This window comes from Antechinus flavipes, chromosome 3 (assembly GCF_016432865.1).
Source record: "Antechinus flavipes isolate AdamAnt ecotype Samford, QLD, Australia chromosome 3, AdamAnt_v2, whole genome shotgun sequence".
Lineage (NCBI taxonomy): Eukaryota > Metazoa > Chordata > Mammalia > Dasyuromorphia > Dasyuridae > Antechinus > Antechinus flavipes.
Window position 1 is genome coordinate 363,673,868 of NC_067400.1, and position 17,927 is coordinate 363,691,794.

The following is a 17,927-nucleotide window of genomic DNA, read 5'->3' on the forward strand; positions in this document are numbered from 1 at the left end:
GATTCAGTTGAATCCAGCTTCCATCTTTCTATATTGTTCATGGGGTTTACTGGTTAGGACTTAGAGCACTAATGAAATTCCTTTTGTATTTTTATACAAAGGCAAGCAGGAATCCACATGAATAGCCTGGATCTTTGTTTCTTGGAACAATCAAGCTAAAAAGACAACTTCAATGCTTTTAAGGAAAAGAATTCATACATCTTAGATGATTGAGAATGCTGGTAGATATTTTCCCTATTATATGATTTTTCTAGATTACAAATCATTATCTTTCATACTTTCCAAAGTGGCCTTTCTGCTTTTCCTCAAAGACAAGTCTTTATTTCTGATCTCTGTGTATTAGCACTGGCTCATGCCTCATGTCAGAAATATACTCTCCTTTTCTTTAATTGTTCATATCCAATCTTTTCATTAAGAATCAACTTACATGCCACCTTCCTAATCAAACCTTTCTTGATCTCTGCCCCCTGTTATTTTATTTTTATAACTTCAGGGGATATATCTTTCCAAACCATATGAATATGTGTGCATTTGTATGTTTATGGATTGTATTGAAACACACACATCTACAATACATATGTGTGCATGAGTACACCCATATGTGTCTGTATATATGTGTGCGTGTTTCCTCACCCAATGTAATGCAAGCCCCTGGGGGAAGGAACTGATTTATTTTTGTCTTTGTATACAGTGTCTCTACCACAGAACAATAAAACATCGTAAATAGTTAACAAATGCTTTTTTAAATTAATTGATAATTTCTAAAGGATGTTCCAGCTCTAAAATTTGAATATTTTAGGACATAATTCTTTTCAAATATAAACCATATTTCATTTGCTAGATTGCTTTGTGAGGTATATAGTCCATAACAGCTTTCTGAGGTATATAGTCCAAGTATTATCTCTATTTTATATATGAAGAAATTGAGGCTCAGAAAAAAAGGATGTCCTTAGGAGACTATCATTTTTAAATTATTTTTTCTCTGACTTATCTATAACTAACATATAATTCCAGACTATGATTTCTCTATTCACCTGAATGTTTTTGGAGACTACTTCGCCCTATTGTCAAGAAGGAATTATCAGGGAGTATCAAATTGTTTGAATATGGTACTCAGCAAAATATCTCATCTGGGATAACTATCCATTTCTGATGAATTTAAAAAAAAAAAGAACAGGAACTTTCAAAGTTAGAATTAAATATGACTTTTGGATTATCTATTCTACTACTCTCCTCCAGGCTTACAGATAACCAAGAGCTGATTGTACTTTGTCCACACTTTCATATCCTATTTGCTGAACACATCATTATGTTCTTGTAGAATGGAGCATGTGCCAACTGAGTGAAAATGCAAGCTGTGGACAAGGTGTCAGGACACGCCTTTTGAGCTGTATACGTAGTGATGGAAAGTCAGTCAGTATGGACTACTGTGAACAGGTAATTCCTATTTGTTCATATATCATATATGATGAATGGCTTTAATATGTTTTTGATGCCTACTGAGAATTTGGACATGATATGAATGGACATGGAAATAAAAGACACTACAATTTATATTTTAATGCAGTTAGACCATTAAGTTTCATAGATTTAAGTAAATTGGGAAGGAAAGAGTATTGATATTAAGAGAAAGTTTGATATAGTTTTTTTTAAATAGCTTTTTATTTACAAGATATATGCATGAGTAATTTTTCAGCATTGTTAATTGCAAAACCTTTTGTTCCAACTTTTCCCCTCCTTTCCCCACTCCCTCCCCCAGATGGCAGGCTGACCAATACGTGTTAAATATGTTAAATATATGTATATATGTCCATACAGTTATTTTGCTGTGCAAAAAGAATCGGACTTTGAAATAGTGTACAGTTAGCCTCTGAAAGAAATCAAAAATTCAGGCGGACAAAAATAGAGGGATTGAGAATTTCGCTGGATGTATTCACAATTCCATCAACAATGTATCTGTGTCCCAGTTTTCCCACATCCCTTCCTGTGGTGATCTTCTTCCCAAATGCAGCCAGGTGATGAAAGTTCAGATCTTTTATTATCTCCAATATAGCCTGGTTAGCTTAGAGGCCTATCTCTCTGCTTGGTTCCAAGAGCTCTTGCCGCTTTGTCCTTTGCTTCTGCCTCTGCTTTCTTCAGCCTCCAGAGCCAATACCAAGTTGAATCTGTCTTGCCTTGAAGAGAGGGCTTCTGGCATAATTCTGCTGAAATCCCAACTTGTAGCTTCTTCACTCTGAAGAAATTTCTTGACTGGCCCATTGAAGCTCTATTTATGCTAGTGCTCTCTGGCCCAAAGAGCTTCAAGGGAGGTGTGAACTCATTGAACTCCAATGAGTAAAGGTGTGAACACAAGCCTTGTATTAATTAGTTCTACTTAGTACCTTGTTTCAGGTTCTGCCCAAAACATCTTCTTGTAAGATTAGATCAACTCTAATTAGTTAGCAGTTAGTAAGGATTCCAACATCTCCCCCTTTCTTTTGTTAGATGAAAACACCAAAGGAAATAGGAAATCTAATCAGATTAGTGGGTTTCTGAAGGGGTACACATAAATCCATCAATATGATATACATGGTATACATAAATCCATCAATATGGGAGGCATTATACATAATTTACATAAACACATAGCAATATAACACAGGCTAGTAGTAATGTAACAACATGAATCAACCTGAAAATTTACACATGTCCATAAGTCCTAGAAATAGTCCATAAGCAATCCATTGTCCATTAGTTCATGTGCCAGGAATCTAATAATTCCTGTAAGCTCTGAAGTACTGCAAAAAGTCTCATCAACAATTTTTCATCTCAGGGAACCCAATGATTCTTGCTGGTTTTTCAGGAACTGAAATAGTTTCATCTTGTGTTAAGAAATCCAATGATTTCTGAAGATTTTAAGAGTCCTTTTGACAGTCTCATTGTCAGCCATCTGATTCTTTCTTCATCTGTGGAAATATAAGCAGATCCTCTTCCCCAAGCAGTTAACCTAATTCCCTTCTATTTATCAAATTTGGGATTTCTCCTCATCATCTGGTAATTACATTGGAGCTGTTTGCACTGGATACTGCCTTGTTGTCTTAAAAGGCCTGTATTCTTCCCAACTGTAATCCTGATTGCTTTTCTGTTGGTTGATGACATCAGAATCCTGAATTTCTAAAGTCTCTCTGGGTGTAACCTCAGCTGCTATCATGCCCCACCTGTCCTTTGATTGATACTTTGGAGCTGGATCCTGCCTCTCATTTCTCTGGGTCATCCTACATTCAGAGGCCCAGTGAAAGCCTCGGTTACATTTTGGACATGGGGTTTTGGGTTTTCTCTCACCCCGTCTTCTCACTCTATCTCCATATCTACAATGAGCTCTCAAATGTCCAACTTTTCCACATTGAAAACATCGACGAGTTTCTCTATAATTCCTTTGCCAAGAAGGACCTTGTCTTTCCATGTTCATCATAGTTTGGGCATAATAAGCATTTGTGCCCACTGTGGCACAGCGTCTTATGATCTCCTCCAAAGGAGCATCTTTGTCTAGCCCCCATATAATTCTTTTGCAAACCTCATTGGCATTTTCCTTAGCCAAATGTCTGGTCATTATTTCTGTTGCTGCATTATCTCCAATGGTTCTTATTACAGCTGTTTGTAAACGTCCCACAAAATCTGCAAAAGATTCATTGGGACCTTGCTCTATTTTTGTGAAAGCATTATTTCCATCTTTCTGTCCAGGGAGAGAATTCCAAGCTTTTATTGCAGCCTTAGAAATTTGCTCATACACTGTTATGGGATAATAAATCTGTTCTGAACTCTCTGTATACTGACCTTCTCCAGTTAGTTGGTCAAAAGCAACTTATACAATAGCTCCTGTTTGCCTATTGCGTTGGGCTTGAATCCTACATAATTCATGAAACTCTGAAAGCCACAATAAATTTTGTCCCGGTTCTAGACATGTTTTAGCGATGGATTTCCAGTCATTCGGGGTTAAGATTTCATAAGACAAATTATCCAGTAACATCTTCACATAAGATGATGTAGCCCCATAAAGAGTGCAACCCTTTTTCAAATCTTTAATTTTTTCCAAATTAAAAGGATTGTATTTTCTCTCTTTTTGACCTGAGGAGTTGAGCTCTTCAATCACAGGATATGCATTTATAAAATCAGATATATTTTCTCCTTCATTTTTTGCTTTAATTAATGCTTTTTCTAATCTTGTCAAATTCTGCTTTACAGGAGAAGCTGACTGTGTTTCTGTCTCTCTCCCTCTCCCTTGTTCCACCCATGAAGGGTTAATTGCGGGGGGAGGGTCATGAGATGTGGAATCACCTAATTCCTCCTGCTGTGAAGTATCATACTCAGAACTGTAATTAGCTCCATTCTCATCTGATCCATCCTCCTTTTCACCTAGTAAAGTTGGCACTTCTTCCTCCTGTACTTTCCTTTTCATCATTCTATCACTTAAATAACTTCTTATAGCCAATTGTATTACATTATATGTATTAATTATTGAGTTAGGCCCATTTTTATCATAGAATTGACAAAGATCCTCTCCAACCAATTTCCATTCATTTAGATCTAATTCCTTTTCAAGAGAGAAACAAGGACATATGTCCTTTACAGTTTGTAAAAATTCAGTGATTTGCTGTAAACTTATAATTAAACTTTGGCTTTCCATAATTTTGACAATGCTCTCTAAACATTTTCCTTGAACAGAAACAGGCTGTTTTCTAAATATCTGTCCCATCTTAGCTGAAATTCTACTTTAACTCTTCTAACAAAATTTCAACCCTAATTTCTGGGTTGAAGAGTCTTTTCCACTGGATCAGGATCAGAGGCTTTTCCACTTGAATCAGGATCGTAGCTTTTCCACTGAAATCCACTGAGGGGGTCTGTTTGCCCCACGTTGGGCGCCAAAATGTTGTGAGTTCAAATGTTGTGATCTTTTTCTTCTCAAAAATGTGGTGATCTTCTTCCCAAATGCAGCCAGGTGATGAAAGTTCAGATCTTTTATTATCTCCAATATAGCCTGGTTAGCTTAGAGGCCTATCTCTCTGCTTGGTTCCAAGAGCTCTTGCCGCTTTGTCCTTTGCTTCTGCCTCTGCTTTCTTCAGCCTCCAGAGCCAGTACCAAGTTGAATCTGTCTTGCCTTGAAGAGAGGGCTTCTGATGTAATTCTGCTGAAATCCCAACTTGTAGCTTCTTCACTCTGAAGAACTTCCTTGACTGGCCCATTGAAGCTCTATTTATGCTAGTGCTCTCTGGCCCAAAGAGCTTCAAGGGAGGTGTGAACTCATTGAACTTCAATGAGTAAAGGTGTGAACACAAGCCTTGTATTAATTAGTTCTACTTAGTATCTTGTTTCACGTTCTGCCCAAAACATCTTCTTGTAAGATTAGATCAACTCTAATTAGTTAGCAGTTAGTAAGGATTCCAACACCTTCCAACATTGCACATTATCTTTCCCTATCATTCTAGCCAGTCTGAAGGTGTGTAATAGTATCTCAGAGTTGTCTTAATTTGCATTCTCTGATTAATAATAACTTGGAGCATCTTTTCATATGGCTATAAATAGTTTGAATTTCTTCATCTGAGAATTATCTGTTCATATCCTTTGATCATTTATCAATTGTAGAATGGCTTGATTTCTTATAAATTAGAGTCAATTCTCTATATATTTTGAAAATGAAGCCTTTATCAGAACCTTTGACTGTTAAAAAATGTTTTCCCACTTTATTTTTTTTTAAATCTTGTCTGCATTAATTTTGTTTGCACAAAAACTTTTCATTTTGATATAATCAAAATTTTCTATTTTGTGATCAATAATGATCTCCAGTTTTTCTTTGGTCATAAATTCCTTCCTCTAAATTATCCCATGTTCTTCTAATTTATTTATAATCTCATTCTTTATGCCTTGGTCATGAACTCATTTTGATCTTGGTGTACGGTGTGGGTCATGGCTAGTTTCTGCCATACTAATTTCCAATTTTCCCAGCAATTTTTGTGAAACAGGGAGTTCCTATCCCAAAAGCTGAGGTCTTTGGGTTTGTCAAACATTAGATTATTAGAGTTATTGACTGTTTTGTCCTTTGAACCTAACCTATTCCACTGATCAACTAGTCTATTTCTTAGCCAATACCAAATGGTTTTGGTAACTGCTGCTTTATAATATAATTTTAGATCTGGTACAACTCGGCCACCTTCATTTGATTTTTTTTTCATTAATTCCCTTGAAATTCTTGACCTTTTGTTTTTCCACATAAACTTTGTTGTTATTTTTTCTAGGTCATTAAAATATTTTTTGGCGGGAGTCTGATTGGTATAGTGCTAAATAAATAGATTAGATTAGGTAGTATTGTCATCTTTATTATATTTGCTCCCCCTATCCAAGATCATTTGATATTTTTCCAATTGGTTAGATTTGACTTTATTTGTGTGGAAAGTGTTTTGTAGTTTTGCTCATATAGTTCCTGATTTTTGCTTGGCAAATAGATTCCTAAATATTGTATACTATCGGTGGTTACTTTAAATGGAATTTCTCTTTGTAACTGTAAGTGTTGGATTTTGTTAGTGATATATAAGAATGCTGATGACTTATGTGGGTTTATTTTGTATCCTGCAACTTTGCTAAAGGTGTGGATTATTTCTAATATCTTTTTAGTAGAATCTCTAGGCTTCTTTAAGTACACCATCATATCATCAGCAAAGAGTGATAATTTGATTTCCTCATTACCTACTATAATTCCTTTAATCTCTTTCTCAATTCTTATTGCCAAAGCTAGCATTTCTAATACAATATTGAATAGTAATGGTGATAGTGGGCAACCTTGTTTCACTCCTGATATTATTGGGAATGATTCCAATTTATCCCCATTACATATGCTGCTTACTGATCCATAACATCTATTTAAATGCTACTGATTATTTTAAGGAAAATTCTATTTATTCCTATACTCTCAAGTGTTTTTAATAGGAATGGATGTTGGATTTTGTCAAGTGCTTTTTCTGCATCTATTGAGATGATCATATGGTTTTTGTTAATTTGATTATTAATCTGTCCAATTATACTGATAGTTTTCCTAATATTGAACCTGCCCTGTTTTCCTGGTATAAATCCTACTTGAACATGGTGTATTATCCTAGGGATGATTTTCTGTAGTCTTTTTGCTAATATCTTATTTAAGATGTTAGCATCAATATTCATTAGGGAGATTGATCTATAATTTTATTTCTCTGTTTTCAACTTACATGGTTTAGGTATCTGTACCATGTCTGTGTCATAAAAGGAATTTGGTAGGACTCCCTATTTTTCCCTATTTTTTTTTCAAATAGTTTATATAGCATTTCCTATTTTTTCATATAGTTTATATAGCATTGGGGTTAATTGTTCTTTAAATGTTAGGTAAAATTGACATGTAAATCCATCTGGTCCTGGGGATTTTTTCTTAGGGAGATGATTAATAGCTTGTTCTATTTCTTTTTCTGATGTGGGATTATTTAAGCAATTTACTTCCTCCTCTGTTAATCTGGGAAGCCTATATTTTTGGAGGTAGTCATGCATTTCACTTAGGTTATCAAATTTATTGGCATAAAATTGTGCAAAGTAATTCTTTATTATCACTCTAATTTCTTCTTCATTGGTGGAAAATTCCTCCTTTTCATTTTTAAGACTAACAATTTGATTTTCCTCTTTTCTTTTTCTAATCAGATTTACCAAAGGTTTATCTATTTTATTGATTTTTTCATAAAACCAACTCTTAGTTTTATTTATTAATTCAATAGTTTTTTTAACTTTTGATATTATTAATTTCTCCTTTTAATTTTAGAATTTCAAGTTTAGTATTTGATTATGGGGGTTTAATTTGGTCTTTTTCTAGCTTTTTCAGTTGTAAGCCCAATTCATTGATCTTCTCTTTGTCTATTTTATTCAAGTAAGCCTCTAAAGATATAAAATTCCCCTTATTACTGCTTTGGCTGCATTCCACAAATTTTGGTACGATGTCTCATCATTGTCATTATCTTGAGTGAAATTATTAATTGTGTCTATAATTTGCTGTTTCACCCAATCATTCTTTAAGATGAGATTATTTAGTTTCCAATTACTTTTTGGTCTATTTACCCTTAACTTTTTGTTGAATGTAGTTTTATTGCATCATGATCTGAAAAGAAAGCATTTACTATTTCTACCTTCCTGCATTTAATTTTGAGGTCTTTATGTCCTAATATATGGTCAATTTTTGTATAGGTTCCATGAACTGCTGAGAAGAAAGTATACTCCTTTCTGTCACCATTCAGTTTTCTCCAAAGATCTATCATACCTAATTTTTCTAATATTCTATTTACCTCCTTAATTTTTTTCTTATTTGTTTTGTGGTTTGATTTATCTAATTCTGAGAGTGCAAGGTTGAGATCTCCCACTATTATAGTTTTGCAAGTCTCTTAACTTCTCCTTTAGGAAGTTAGATGCTATACCACTTGGTGCATATATGTTTAGTATTGATATTGCTTCATTGTCTATAGTACCCTTTAGCAAGAAATAGTTTCCTTTCTTATCTCTCTTGATTAGATTAATTTTTGCTTTTGCTTGATCTGAGATCAAGATGGCTACCCCTGCTTTTTTGACTTCACCTGAAGCATAGTAGATTTTGCTCCAGCTTTTTACCTTTACTCTGTATGTATCTCCTTGCTTTAAATGTATAGGGTTCTGACTTTTGATCCAGTCTGCTATCCACCCCCGCTTTATGGGAGAGTTCATCCCATTCACATTTATGGTTAAAAAATCTAATTCTGTTTTTCCTGCCATCTTATTATCCCCAGATTGTGCTTTTCTTTTTCTTGCCTCCCCTTTCCCCCTTTCCCAGTATTAAACTTATGAGCACCACTTGTGTCACACAGCTCTCCCTTTTTAGGATCCCTCCCATCCCCTTTGAATCTTTTCCCCTTTCTTGTACCCTTCCCTTATTACTCTTCTCCTTTTCCCTTTTCCTCTCCCACTTTTTAATGAGGTGAGAGAAGTTTCTCTGTAAACCAAATATGTTAATTATTTTCTCTTTAAGCCAACTCTGATGAGAGTAAGAGTCACATAATGTTCTTCCTCCTCTCTAAATTCCCTCAGTTATGCTAGGTTTCCTTGGCCTCTTCATGCGATGTACTTTCCCTCTTTTTATCTCCCTTTTTCCCTTTTTCTGATACTATCCCCTTTTCATTTCTACTTCTCTTTTTTATGTTATATCAGTAAAAATCAAATTATACATATAAGTTTGGTATAGTATTAAAGAAGTTCAGTTACAGAGCCTTATTTATGCCAGTTATTGATTACATAATACTTTTTTTAAAAGTCATATTTTTGGAAGGGAAGATTATATGCTCAGTTTGAGACATGTTGAGTTTGTGGCACTGGTTAAATATTCCAGATGGAGCTGTTCAAAAAGTCAGTTATTAGTATAATAACAAAGCTCAAAAGCCAGACTGATGCTAGTCACAGAAAATGCTATAGAGACTTTATTTTTGGCAAGGCAATTGGGGGTAAATGATTTGCACAAAATCACATAACTAATATGTGTCAAGTATCTGAGGTTGAATTTAAATTCAGGTTCTCTTGGCTAGGTGCTCTATCCACTGAACTACCTAGTTGTCTGTGAGATGCAATGGTAGTATACAAGATTGCTAAGAGCAGAGAGAAAGAGAAATAAAAGACTAAGCTTTAAGGAACATTCATACACTAAGATCAGGTTGAGGAATATAAACTAGTAGAGAAGGATAAAAAAGAGAAGTCAAACTCCTTACTAATATGAAGAAAAAAAGATATGCTTCCATGATACCTCAAAAGAAAAGTCTCTAGAAGTAGGCATTAATCAATATAGTCAACTTGCTATAGAAATATCAAGGAGGAGAACAAAAACTTATAACCCCAGAATCTCAGAGCTGGAAAAAATCTCCTCTACAACATCACTGGTAATTATCCAGAATACCTCACGTGAGCAAGTGACCACCACCTGCTAAACCAGCAATTTTCATTTTTGAAGAGCTCTTAACTTCATCATTGCATGTACAGCATAAATCTAGCTTTCTGCAACTTTAACCTATGGCCTCTTATTCTACTCTTTATGGAAACTAAAACAAGTCTCATTGTCCTTCTTCATGATAGCCTTTTATGGGTTTGAAATCAGCTCTTATGGCCAAATTAGTCTTCTCTTTTTTAGGTTAAGTATCCTTAGTTCACTCAAACAATTCCCTTCTGCTAAAAGGCCCAGTCTCTCTCTTAGTTACCTTCTTGAGGTACGTGTCACATTAACAATGCTTAAAATGGAGTGCACCAAACTGAACCTAATACTAGATATGATCAGGCCAAACTACATGGTGTGGTCATTCCTCTTGTAGCTATATTTCCTCTCAATGTATCCTAAGATTGCAACAAGTTTTCTGAAAACCATTCACACTGTTGACTCATATTGAGTTGTAGTATGTTAAATATCCCCACATAATTCAAACACAAACTATTGTCTAATCAAATATCTCCATCCTACATTTATGAAGATGGTTGTGAACCCATATTAAAGATTTAGCATTTGTTTTGATTTAGTTCATTATTCTAGCCTATTGTGATATATAGATAGATAGATAGATAGATAGATAGATATAACATCTATATAGATTTATCTCAACAGATAAACATTTTGTCTATTCTTTAACTAGTCATTAACACAATTGATACATTAGACATCATACTGGCAAGGATAGTTCCATGGTTTACTCCAAAAAAAGACCTTTGTCCAGTTGACCTAAGTCCATTAATTACCACCTCTGGGATTCAATTCTTCAACTATTTCTGAATCAACTAAGATTTTTCTCATATTTTCCAAAAAAGAACCTATCAAATATGCTTTGCTAAAGTTTAATTTCTCTCATGAGTTAGTTTTTTAATCATGTTTAAAAAAGTCTGACATGACCTTTACTTGATAAAGCCATGCTAGCTGCTAACAATAACTGGTATACTTTATAGGTATTCAGAAATTGCCCCTTAAAAAACAAGAATCTGAGATTTTTTTAGGAATAAAATTTAAGCTCACCAGCCAATTTTTACAGAAACTATGTATGAGTAAAAGCAAGACCAGATCTATAATATATTTTTTTTGTTTTCCTAAGCATTTTCTTCTCATCTGATATTTGTTATTATTTTTATATTCCATAAACATACATTTTAAAAAACCTAAATTGATCAGCATGCTTGCTCCCTGTGAATCCATAATGATCTTTTGAACTTAACAGTTGTGAGCAAATGAATTTAGTCATCAAAAAATCATTAGTTCTTAGCCCTGTAAAGGAGATGAAGATCTGCATCTCCCCTCATTCCAAAATAGGTTGTATGTATGGATGTTAAATATCAGAAACTCCTTAAGACATAATTACTATATTTGTTAGTTTTTCTCTTTATAATTCATCTTCTTACCTTACCAATGCTCAATTAGTCAGTATACTTAGTAATCACCTACTATTTTCCAGACATGCTAAGTATTTGGATATAAAAGGTAAAAGATAGACCTGGTTCTAAGAAGCTCATAGTCTAATGGGGAAAGACAACATGTAGAGGATAAATTGGAAATAATCAACAAAGGAAAGGCACTAGAACAGAAGAGGATTAGGAAAAGGGGTAGCATCACAAAAACCTAGAGAGAAAAAAGTATCAAGAAGAGGGTGATTAACAATATCAAAGGCTGCAGAGAGGTCATTTATGAGGATAGAGTCTGTGTACCCTTTGCTTCAGTGTAATATTCCATCTAATGTTCTTCACTAATGGCAATCTATCTCTCATCTGTGCTCTTTTTTTGCAACTGTAAGGCTTTTCCTTCTCATTTCTGATTCTTAGAATAGTTTTCTTATTGTATTTTTTCAAGACAACTCAAATGCTACTTTTTGAAAGAAGTCTTTCAAAATTTCCTTCTAAGGTTACCTCCCATCTCTCTGTATGTGTATGTGTGTGTGTGTGTGTGTGTGTGTGTGTGTGTGTGTATCATGTACACATCTATTTTTTCCATTTATCTTCCCAATCAAAATACACTTTCTGTTTAGTTGGGGTCATTTTTACCTTCTTTTTATGCCCAGGACATAGCCCAGTGCCTGGCACCAGTAGTTTCTTAGTAATTACTTTTTGATTGATTGTATGTGAGAGATTATATGTCAGTCAATAAGCAATGTTAAGTACCTACTATGTGCTAAAAATCATTGAGCTAAGTCAGATACAAAGAAAACCAAAAGACAGATCCAATGCTCAAGGAACCCACAGTGGTTCAGTCAGTGGGGGAGATAACAAGCAAACATATGTACAAACAGGTTATGTATAGCATAAATAGGAAATAATTAATGGAGGGATGGTACTAGAATTAAGACAGATTGTGGAAAGTTTTCTATAGAAGGTGAAATTTTGCACAGAACTTGAAGGAAGACAGGCAAAGCAAGAGGAGAAGATGAGAATGAAGAGTATTTCAGGTTTTAAAGGTAAACCAGAGGTCAGTGTCATTGGATCAGAGAGTGTGCTTATATAAGATGTAAGAAGACACTATGGTTAGAATTGTCTGTGATATAAAAATAAAAGACATTAATAAAACCTTTCTTCAGAGGTCATTGGTTACATTGGAGAGAACCCTCCTTTGAGTAGGACAATAAAGGAAGAATATGGAGTATTAAAAAATAAGCAATGAGTGGCTGATAGGAAAATGAAGTCAATGAGGTATAGAATACTTTTTCTAGATGTTAGAGTATGAAGGGGAAGAGAGCTGTAATAAGTCAGTGGTATAGAATGCCTCTAATTGATCGTCATCATTATTAAAACAGAAGTAATTTCATGCAGTTTCAGATCGTCTCATCTCATCGCATCTGAGAGGTGTATGGATATCAATAAAAAATTATAAAACACCTATTAAATACTAGTTACTGTATTACTTGCTGAGGATAAAAAAAAAGAGAGGCAAAAGAATCTCTTCCCACAAGGAGCTTACAATCTAGTGGGGCAGACAACATGCAAACAAATATGTACATAGCAAGCTATATGAAAGATAAATAGGCAATAATTAACAGAAAAAAAGGTGATAGAATTAAGAGTGGTTGAGGAAAAGGCTTCCTATAGAGAGGGAGATTTTAATTAGAAATTTAAAAAATCCATATAGGTCAGTAGTCAGAGCAGAGAGTATTTCAAGAATGTGAGACAATCAGAAAAAAATACTCAGAGCTAAGAGGTGAAATATCTTGCTAGTGGAAGATGTATCAAAGAGAAAATGTGGAGGAATAAGCTATAAGAAGACTGGAAATGTAGGACTGGGCTAGCTTTAAAAAGCCTTTAAATAATTCTAAAAAGTCGTCCCCAAATCTACTTGAAACAATTAACAGCTGTGGCAAAGTTGGAGGATATAAAATAAACCCACACAAATCATCAGCATAAGTATATATTACTGACAAAGCCTAGCAGCAAGCTATAGAAAGAGAAATTTCATTTATAATAATTGTAGATAAAATAAAATATTTGAACATCTACCTGTTGAGACAAATCCAGGAACTAAATCAGCACAATTACAAAACACTCCTCACACAAATAAAGTCAGAACTAAACAATTGTAAAAATATCCATTGCTCATGGATAGGCTGAGCTAATATAATAAAAATGATAATTCTACCTAAATTGGTATATTTGTTAAGTGCCATACCAAACAAACTGCCAAAAATCATCTTATAGAGCTAGAAAAAATAACTAAATTCATTTGGAAGAACAAAAGGGCAAGAATATCAAATGAATTAAATGAAAAAAATACAAAGGATGGTAACCTAGCAGTACCAAACCTAGAACTATGTTATAAAGCAGTAGTCATCAAAACCATTTGATATTGGCTAAGAAATAGAATAGTAGATCAGTGGCATAAGTTGGACACACATGACACAATAAAAAAATTACTACAATAACCTAGAATTTGATAAACCCCCAACAGTTTCTGGGATAAGAATTCACTATTTCACAAACATTTCTGAGAACACTGGAATATAATGTCAGAAATTCAGCATAGAACTACATCTCAAACCCCATACCAAAATAAGGTCAAAATGGGTACATGATTGGGGTATAAAGGATGATACCATAAGCAAATTAGGAGAGCAAGGGATAATTTACTTATCAGATCTTTGGAGCTTGGAGAAATTTATGACCAAAGAACTAGAGAACATTATAAAATGTAAAATGGACAACTTTGTTTACATTAAATTACAAAGGTTTTACACAAACAAAAATAACACAAACAAGCTTAAAAGGGGAAGTATAAAGCTGGGGCGGGGAGGTGATTTTACAGCCAGTGTTTCTAATAAAGGTATCATTTTTATAATATATAAAGAACGATGTCATATTTATAAGAAAACAAGCCATTCCCCAGTTGATAAATGGTCAAAGGATATGAACAGGTAATATTCAGATGATGAAATTAAACTCATCTACAACCCTATGAAAAAATTTTATAAATAACTCTTGACTAAAGAAATGCAAATTAAAACAACTCTTGAGATTCCATCTCACACCTCTCAGGTTGGCTAAAATGACAGGACAAGATAATGATAAATTTTGGAGAAGATGTGGGAAAACTGGAACATTATTTCATTGTTGGTGGAATTGTGCAATGATCCAACCATTCTGGAGAGCAATTTGGAACTACGCCCAAAGGGCTATCAAACTCAATAAATAGAAAATTATTGGTCTATAAAAAATGATGAACACCTGACTTTAGAAAGGTCTGAAAAGATTTACATGATATGATGCTGAGCAAACAAATAGAACCAGAAATACATTGTACACAAATATGTATACGATGTATTTCTGGTTCTACTTCCTTTGTAGTGAGAGCTAGATTGTACAATGATCAACTATGAAAGATTTGATTCTTTTCAGTGATTCAATGATCCTAGGCATTCCCAATAAATTTGGGATAGAAAAAGCCATCTGTATCCAGAAAAAGAACTATGGAGATTATTTTTCTCTCCTGTGGTTTTTCCCCCCTTTTGTTCTGATTTTTTCTCTTTCAACATGATTCATAAAGAAATGTGTATTTAAAAATTAATATTTATGCATAACTAGAAAAATAAGAAAATAAAAGTCCAGGATTTGTGGGAGGGGGAAAAGCCTTTAAATCCTAAACAGTATTTTGCATTTGATCTTACAAGCAATAAAGAGCCAATGGAGTTTATTGATTAGGGAAGTAAATCACTTTAATGGTTGAATGGAGCACAGATTAGAGTGGAAAGAAACTTGAGGCAGACAGAGCCATCAACAGATTATTGCAAAAATCAAAGGCAATGAGGTGATGAGGGCCTGCACTAGGCTGGTGGTAAGGCCAAAGGAGAAAAGGGAGAATTTGTGAGAGATATTGCAAAGGCAAACTTGACAGGTTTTGACAACATATTGAATATAGGAAAGAAAGATAGTGAGGAATTCAAAACAATTCCTAGTTGTCAGCTCAAGAAACCTATGTAATGGTGCTACCCTCTGTATTAATAGGGAAGATAGGAGATTAGAAATGTTTAGAGGGGAAAGAAAAATTACAAGTTCTGTTTTGGAAATCCAAATTGAGACATCTGAAAGGCAGCTGGAGATTGGAAATGGGAAGTCAATTCAAAATTTGTGGTAGGGCAGATAGATTTGAGAAACATGAGCATAGAGATGATATTCTTTGGTATGAAGAATAGCTATGGAAGCTGCAAAGTAGCAAATTTAGGCTTGATGTCAGGAAAACTAAACAAACATAACTTCTAACAATTAGAAAGGTCTAGAATTGGAATGGAAATTTCAAGGAGTATTGGTTTCCTATTAAAAAATCTTCAGTGAAAGAAGGGATGTACCACTTGTCAGATATGTTGTTTAGGAATTCCCCTTTGGGCATGCGTTAGACCTACTATTATATTACTAAGTTTCCTCCTGGCTAAAATGCTATGTTTCTATGTGTGATCCCCTCATTGGTAAGTAGGAATGCACACAGAAACATACACACATACATATATACAGATATATGCACATAAACATGCACACAAACACAGAGTTTAGAAACCTCCTCTCATCTTCTGCCAAAATGAATGAATACACAGAGTGCTTTCAAATGAAAAACATAGCCTATAGAAGGGATTTTCTACTGGGCTAAGATAATCTTTTAAATGTTAATATTCTTCATGAAGGTTCTCTAAAAGGGCCTAATATCATGTGATAAATAGGTTATAGTAGGGAAAGATAAACCTCTTCTCAATTCTACTTCCATAATTATTTGCAATTTTCTTGTTGGCTAGAAATCTAACTTTAATATAGATCTATTTGTGTTTTTTTTGTTAATTCATGACTTGATCAACCTAAAAAACTTATTGAATGCTAATAATATTCAAATAAGAGATAGTACAGGATTGAGAACAGACTTCATACTCAAGAAGTCCTGGGTTCAAGTCTTGTTTTAGACATATATAGGCATTAAGATTCTGGGAAAGGCTTTTAAAATCTTTGTTATCCCAGACAAGTCTTTAAGGTCATATGTTGTTGCATAATTATCCATCTGTATTGGTAGAGGGAATTTTCAAGCAATAAATTGAGTGACATCTACTTTGTTCATCAACCCTACCTTTAAGACCTGTTCCCCCTTTTCCATTATAGCAGGTTTGAGCATTTAATCTGGATGCTCCATTCGGAGATGATACAAACCTATATCTAATGAATTTCATATTAATAGATAATTTTCCATGATCTTTTTGATGAGATTATATACATAAGAGGAAGCCAATGCTTTCCAGAACAATGGAAAAAGTTGTTTTTCATATACTTCATTAAGCCATTCTCTAGGAATTTTATGATTTTTTTTATCATCTTGAATTACCTTTTGTTTAATGTTAGTTAATCTTTGTGTCTTACTATCCCAGCCAGAGGCTCAGATTGTTTTCCTCTGTGCATCTCACTAGTTGAGGAATCTCCCAGATCACACAGCTGCCTCCACGGCTAACAATATTATAGGCCACATGTAATAATTTCCTTTCATCCTTCTAGTTTCATCAGCTCACATATTGAAATCTATCATCAAAGCATTTCCAAATGCTGTATGTATATATAACTGACTTCTATAACTCTGTAGGGAATATTTCTTGTAGCATAGGATAAGAGACATCGAGCTGGAAGGGACCCAAGAAGTCATCAAGTCTAACCCTTCCTTTTATTAATAAGTAAATTGAGGCTCATGTGATCATGACCACATACATTGTTTATTCTTTTCCACTTAATTTCATATCACTATTTCTTATGTTCACCTTTAAATCCTGTTCTTTCTTAAACTACCCTTTCTCTTTTGTCTTTGTAGTTTTTCTTTAACTGAAGAATCAACGAATAATTTTTGAAAAACATTTTTTCTTATGATAACTGGTCAAACCTCTTACTGTACATAATAATTTATCCTGCCCTAGGTTTTATGTGTTCCTAGCATGCTGGTTGGCTAGTAAATGTTCAATCTTATGATAATATCAAAGAGCATCAATTATCCAATGTGGAAATAGGTCAGTGACAAAATAACTGGTAATGTGTTTCTTTCATTTTTCTTTGCAGCAAAACTTGGAAAGACCTGTGAAAATGAGCCTCCGATGTCTAGTGGAATGTGCAGTGAACTGCCAGCTCTCAGAATGGACCACTTGGACTGAGTGCTCACAGACCTGTGGCCATGGAGGTATTTATGTTCCACTCCCAGTCATTGCCTAAATCTCCTAAGGATCTATTGAATGTCTTCTTTATAAGTAAATATGATAAATATTTACTAAATAGTCCACCACTTTTTGAAAACCCCAAAATTAGCACTGAAGCATTAGCCTTATCCTATAGCTCTAATAACATGGGCTTCAATTTAAGTCAACAAACATTAAGCACAAACAACTAGCAGAACAGAGGAAAGTACTAGG

The 17,927-nt window shown here is 34.2% G+C and overlaps 1 protein-coding gene across 1 annotated transcript in view; it reads left to right on the forward strand.

The window, feature by feature from the left end:
- The first annotated feature begins 1,329 nt into the window (after positions 1–1,329).
- Positions 1,330–17,927, forward strand: part of THSD7B (thrombospondin type 1 domain containing 7B) — a 61,585-nt gene continuing 44,987 nt past the window's right edge. The window contains exons 1-2 of the mRNA XM_051985806.1: positions 1,330–1,437; positions 17,581–17,698. Of these exons, the coding sequence (XP_051841766.1) occupies positions 1,330–1,437; positions 17,581–17,698 (226 nt within the window). The remainder of the gene's footprint in view (positions 1,438–17,580; positions 17,699–17,927) is intronic.